At 39.1% G+C, this 5,511-nt stretch overlaps 1 protein-coding gene across 1 annotated transcript; it reads right to left on the reverse strand.

Annotated features, from left to right (window-relative positions):
* Positions 1-1,353: 1,353 nt before the first annotated feature.
* Positions 1,354-5,505, reverse strand: LOC119277646 (cell division control protein 6 homolog). The gene is made up of 17 exons (XM_037558929.1): positions 5,464-5,505; positions 5,260-5,359; positions 4,951-5,174; positions 4,792-4,866; positions 4,596-4,702; positions 4,401-4,507; positions 4,217-4,276; positions 4,009-4,082; positions 3,858-3,908; positions 3,479-3,528; positions 3,252-3,312; positions 2,565-2,654; positions 2,407-2,472; positions 2,215-2,310; positions 2,030-2,119; positions 1,823-1,941; positions 1,354-1,718 (listed from the first exon to the last, which is right to left on the reverse strand). Exons 2-16 carry the CDS (start codon positions 5,342-5,344, stop codon positions 1,897-1,899), a joined length of 1,281 nt encoding a protein of 426 aa, XP_037414826.1. The 5' UTR covers positions 5,345-5,359; positions 5,464-5,505; the 3' UTR covers positions 1,354-1,718; positions 1,823-1,896.
* Between the last annotated feature and the right edge of the window lie 6 nt (positions 5,506-5,511).

Consider the following 5,511-nt stretch of genomic DNA (forward strand, 5'->3'; position numbering starts at 1 on the left):
AACTTGTGTTTCACTACAACAACACCCATATTGTTTGATTTAGCCATAGATGCCTTGGCTATGCTTTTGTATAATGCAAGAGTGGGATAATTTAAGGTCCATCTAGAGAAGAAATGGAAGGTGTTGTTTGCTGCAAAATGTTGATGACACCGTATTTTTATCCCAAGATGATTTTAGAAATAGTCCTAATTTAAAGTTCATATGGTATGCCTTTGAGTAAATATCCGGACTTAAAATCAACTTCCATAAGAGTGGCATGTATCTTTTTGGAAATGTTAAGCCTTCTGAATATACCAGAATTTTTACATGTCCACTGGGGAAATTCCTAATGAAATGTCTTGGTGCTCCTGTAGATGAATCTAGAAAGAAACATGGAAATAAAATTGAGAATGTATTTGGATGCTAGCAACGGAAAGTGCTCTATATAGGAGTGAGATTAATCATCATTCGGTCTTATCTCTCTAACATGCCTTATATATTATCCATTTCTATATATTACATGTTGGGCCTATAAAAAGAATTGATCTTGTAGAGACAAGCTTCTTTGGCACAAAGATCAGCAAAAAAGTATCATCTAGCTAGGTGGACAGAAAATTGGCAACATAAAGAACAGGGTGGTCTTAGGGTTGTAAATTTGAATATTATGATCAAGGCTTTGCTAGATAGTTGGATATGGAAGCTTGAGACTTTTTTACGAGGTGTGTCAAACTATCCTGCAAACAAAATCATTAAGAAAAAAATGCATTTCAAGGATTAAGACAAGGGAAATGGGGAGACTTATACAGCTCTAGTGGAAACTAGGAAATGGTTTTATCCCATTTGCACGTGTACTTTTGTTGATAGGAAAAGTACTCGATTTTGGGAGATTGGTGGACAGATGACATGCCTATCATAGAAACATATCCTAGATTATATTGGATTTGTTATAACAAAAATGCTTTTGTCACTAGCATTAAGGAATGTTTTTTATAATGTCCATTTTAGGAGAACATTGTAGGGAGATACTTTGCAACCAGAAAATCACTAACACATGATGGTGTCTTCACAATTAATTCTATGTACTCCCTCCATCCCATAATATAAGATGTTTTTGCAAGCTAATATAGCCTACAAAAACATCTTATATTATGAGACAAAGGGAGTATGATCATGGTTTCAGTTAATGCTTTTTTCTCAAGTTTCTCTAGAAAGTTGAATCAGAATTTTTTATGGCTGGTGTAGAAATAATGTTTTGGCCAAAGAAATTTGGTTAGAGGGGGGTAGTATGCCATAAAGTTGATCATGTATGCACTAAGTAATCTCCGAATTGGATTTAGAGTCCAACTGAATTAACTGAATTCAACGCTTGAGACAAACAAGATGAAAAGTCATTCCTCAGCAAAATTATGTTTATCTCACAGGGGAAAGCCACCTGAATAAAATTATCACTGATGTACAATTTCTCTAGCAACTTAAATTAAAAAAATGTCTCAGCTCTGCATTACTGCTCAGCTAAAATAAATTATTGGTACATCAATGGCTAACTACATGACCAATTGCTACAGATAAAACAAAAATGAAAACCAAGTAAATTCAATTATCTTTTGGAGGAACTGTATGACAACTAATAACTCTATCACATGTACACTTTCGGCAGTAAGAAAGAGTTCCTCCATAAATCAACCCTGGTAGCCAGCAGACGACTGACTGAAAAAGCTTGATACAATGAATGTGAGCACCTGATTCAACAAAATAAAGGCTGAATTGTAAGGAATCTATAGAAAGGGGAGCAGCATACTGCAGCTTATTGAATGCAGGAGGAATAGCAAAGTTTGAAATGCACCTGAGCCTTTTGGGCTTCTTAGTTTGACTTGTTTGCACTTCTTAAAGAAAATCCTGGGAAGCATGGTGCTCTCACTAAAATTTTGGTTGCTCAAGGCATTTCTCAAAGAATCGGCTACCCTGCACCATGAAAGAAACAGTAAGTACACCTGAAACAAAACAGCTGACATATTGGTGTAGTTACAGAAATAAGACCATCTTTCCACACCTTAAATGCAAAACTAATATCTGAAATGTCAATCTGAAGTGTTATTCTTCGAAGCTTATCTTCTTTGGATTGCCCTAACTTCAAGTATCCCTGCAATGCAACTCCATCAAACACTCAAAATATTTTGGTTTCTTTTTCTTCTAGTATTGATGATACATAATAAAGAACCATGGGTGTTTGCATACCTGATCGCTCAAAATCATGCACATGTTAGAAAATTCAAGCATCCCAACTGCTGGGACTTGGGTCGATCTACAAATTTCTATGTATGATTTGTTGAGCTGCAACAAGGCATTCATAGGCAACTTAGAACTTCATAATTATACAGGATGTGAAGACCAAGTGTGTTCATTCAGAATGCTATCAAGTAAATATACCTCTCCTAGAGTAGTAGCCTTTTTCCTGGAATGCTGAAAGGTATTTGCCAGTGCACACAGCACCATCTGTCCAACCAAGAAGGCATGAGTGAGAATGAGATTTCAGAAATGAAGCAAAATAGCTTAATTAGAAGATGAGATTATGAATCAGTCTTTACCTGTTGGTGTTGGGGAAGGCACAGTATGTTATTTACTACTGCTGGCTTGAAAACTTTCGACAAGGCAATGTCCATATGGTCAAATGTCACCTGGTAGAATTTATGTTAGATTGCAAGTAACACTGGAATGTGGGGTCTAAGAAGAGATAACATGTTTCTTTCATGGTGCAGGGTAGTTGTTTTGATCAGTATGTTAGATTGCAAGTAACAGTTGACATATTCCTGTACCTGATTTGATCTTCTTAAAGGAAAGTTGTTTTTTTGGCAAGAATGATCAAATCAGATACAGGAACACAGCGATAGCATGTTGTCTGTTCTGTAGCATTCTCTCAAAAAGGTAATTTAGTGCACTGAGGATTTAGAACACAGTGATAGCATGTTAAGATACATTCAAGCCTAGTAGTGGATGTTGTTTGAATATCAGTTGGTCATTTGGGAATTGGGAGGATAGACAGAATGAAGCAACATTCAAGATTCAAGCAGTCCAATTGGCCCCAACTGACATAAGCAGTCCACATTCATTTCAACATAACTGAAATGTAGAATGTGACCCAACAGATGAACTAATGGCAAAAATCAGATCATTGTGCATATGAGCTAGAGGTATGGTTTGGTGTAAAGACCACTTCATTTAAATTTAAACATTCAGCCAAAGCAAAAATAAACATGAGAAACCAAGAAACTTACAACTCCAGCTCCTTTATCAGAAGAATCTTGTAGTCCTGATTCAAATATTTCCACGGCACTCCTGGAATAGATAAAAGGACAAGCAACATTTCAATAACCTATACATAAGCACTAACCATATCCAGAACTCTTTCAACAATAGATATGATTTATATTTTCATCAGCTCTAATAATAAAGGTGGCAGATTGCAAAGTAATACTAGTGGTCTCCACTAGAAATAAATTACCTGCAAACACCAAGAGCTTTTCTCATGTCTCCAGTGGCTGCAGCTACTTTCTGATAAAAGAATAAAGCAAAGTTAAAAACTCAGAATGTACATATTATCATCGGAGCATCAGCATCCTTAGCAGTCTAGCACCCTTAAATTAGGTGCTGAGATGTACACATCAGATTTCCTAAACCCCATTTAAGATCAGTTTACCATATCCCTTAGCAACACTTATAGGCACAAATACTTCCAATTTTGCTAGGTAATTTCACCTACCTTTAGTGTTCGGTTAGCATCTAGTAATGTGGATACTCTAAGCCATAGTCTGGTGTTGTCCTAAACAAAATTTATACTTGCTCACAAAAAGTACTGCCTCATTAAGGATAACTGGACTTACCCTAGCACAAAATTCTATCGCCGTTGGCTCAAAGACATCATACTCAAGAACCTGTATAATTAACAACACTCAAAGTTACATACAGCAAAACAGTTTAAGTTGACAATTTATGGAACACCTGTAAGCTTGAATTAGTCATGTGGGAAAATACCTTTAACCTATGATTAATTATGTTGGATATTTGATCCTTGGAATAGGCTCGGAAAGTTATAACGAGTGGCTTGCCTGTAAATTAGTGTCATCATGCCAAAGAAATATTAGTTCCCTTCATGTTCGCATACATAACAACAAACACATGAGCAAGTAAATTGAAGGAGCCATTCAATTTTCTATACAGCAGATATAGTAAGAATGCTTACAATTTAAGGATTCAAGCTTTGGAAGAAACCGATCTGCTAGGTCTATTGCATTTGCAATTCCTGAAAAACATAATCGACCGTCAGTTAGCAAAACAGTACAAAATGCTGAGTAAGATTGTTTTCCTTTTCTTTTCCAGAGAGTTAAAAGTGTACATTGTAGGTGCGAGTATCACAGAAAACTAACCTATCAGTATGCATCTCGAGAACTGGAGGGTGGTAAGCATGAAAAGGTCATGTAGCACAGCCCGGTCTCTTGTTATCAAGTAGTCCATCTCATCCACAACGATCAATCTGGCAAGCGGTGAGATACAGTTCAGATAGCATGATCAAAATGGCAAGAAAAACCATTATCGTGCAAGCAGGTGCAGAAAGTTCTTACAGCATCCTCCTTGGAGCAGATTCTTTGTGTGAAAACATACGCTGCAGTTGCTGAAGTGGTGACAATTTGCCACTTGCCTTTTTCCGAGTCTGGAATTTTTCAAGTATCTGCATTGAAATCTCTATTAGTACTGCATGATCGATCAGCTTGGGGGTCAATAATTAGATTGAGCCAATAATTTAGCAACAATGAGTACCTTGCTAAAAATGTCAGATGTGTTTCCAAGGTTCGTGCAATTGATTGACAAATCATCAGGCGTCTCCATTCCCATCTACGCGCGAGACAAATGACCACAATTTGACAGAGTTTCCTTTTGAAACAGAGAAATTTGCTACATACTGAAACTGTAATATACCTCATCAGCCCAACGCGACACGCTCTGCTTGACCTTGCTGATCGACAGTGTCTTCCCTGTACCGGGGCACCCGCACACGTAAAGGCTCCCCGCCCTCTCCTGCTGGACACACGCCTTGCAGAACTCGAGCACGCGCCTTTGCTCATCGTCCCTGCAAACCAGACCGCACGAGGACGTCGTGGCCACGTGCAGCGCCTCCTTGACAGCCTGCATCTGCGCCGGATCTGCCGGGCACAGTGAATTTTTTCCCCGTCAGAGCCAAACAAGGCAAGGCAGCGGGTGGCTGGAGTGAGATCTTAGAAAACTTGCCTCTTGGGTTCCACTTGGGCCTCTCCGCCGGGACGAGGTCGCCGTAGAGACGCTTCCGCGAGGACTTGGGCGACGCCGAGAGCATCTTCGGGGCGCCGAACTGCAAGGTCGAGCAGTTGGTGCACATTGTCAGGAGATGCGAAATGAAATTAACTGAAATGAAATGAAGCGGATCCGCGTGAGGCAGGGGGGCGGGGAACTTACATGGCCGGAGCCGGCGAGCGGGGACTTGTGGGGGGAGGTGAAATGGGG

Source organism: Triticum dicoccoides, chromosome 3B, assembly GCF_002162155.2.
Source record: "Triticum dicoccoides isolate Atlit2015 ecotype Zavitan chromosome 3B, WEW_v2.0, whole genome shotgun sequence".
Taxonomy (NCBI): Eukaryota; Viridiplantae; Streptophyta; class Magnoliopsida; order Poales; family Poaceae; genus Triticum; species Triticum dicoccoides.

What these genes read in the sequence shown, in the direction of transcription:
- LOC119277646 (XM_037558929.1), bottom strand. Translation starts at nt 5,344, where the DNA reads ATGCTCTCGGCGTCGCCCAAGTCCTCGCGGAAGCGTCTCTACGGCGAC. An exon ending in CTCGAGATGCATACTGATAG is followed by an intron (nt 4,277 to 4,400) that starts GTTAGTTTTCTG and finishes TATGTTTTTCAG; the next exon opens with GAATTGCAAATGCAATAGAC. An exon ending in CTGATAAAGGAGCTGGAGTT is followed by an intron (nt 2,655 to 3,251) that starts GTAAGTTTCTTG and finishes AAATTCTACCAG; the next exon opens with GTGACATTTGACCATATGGA.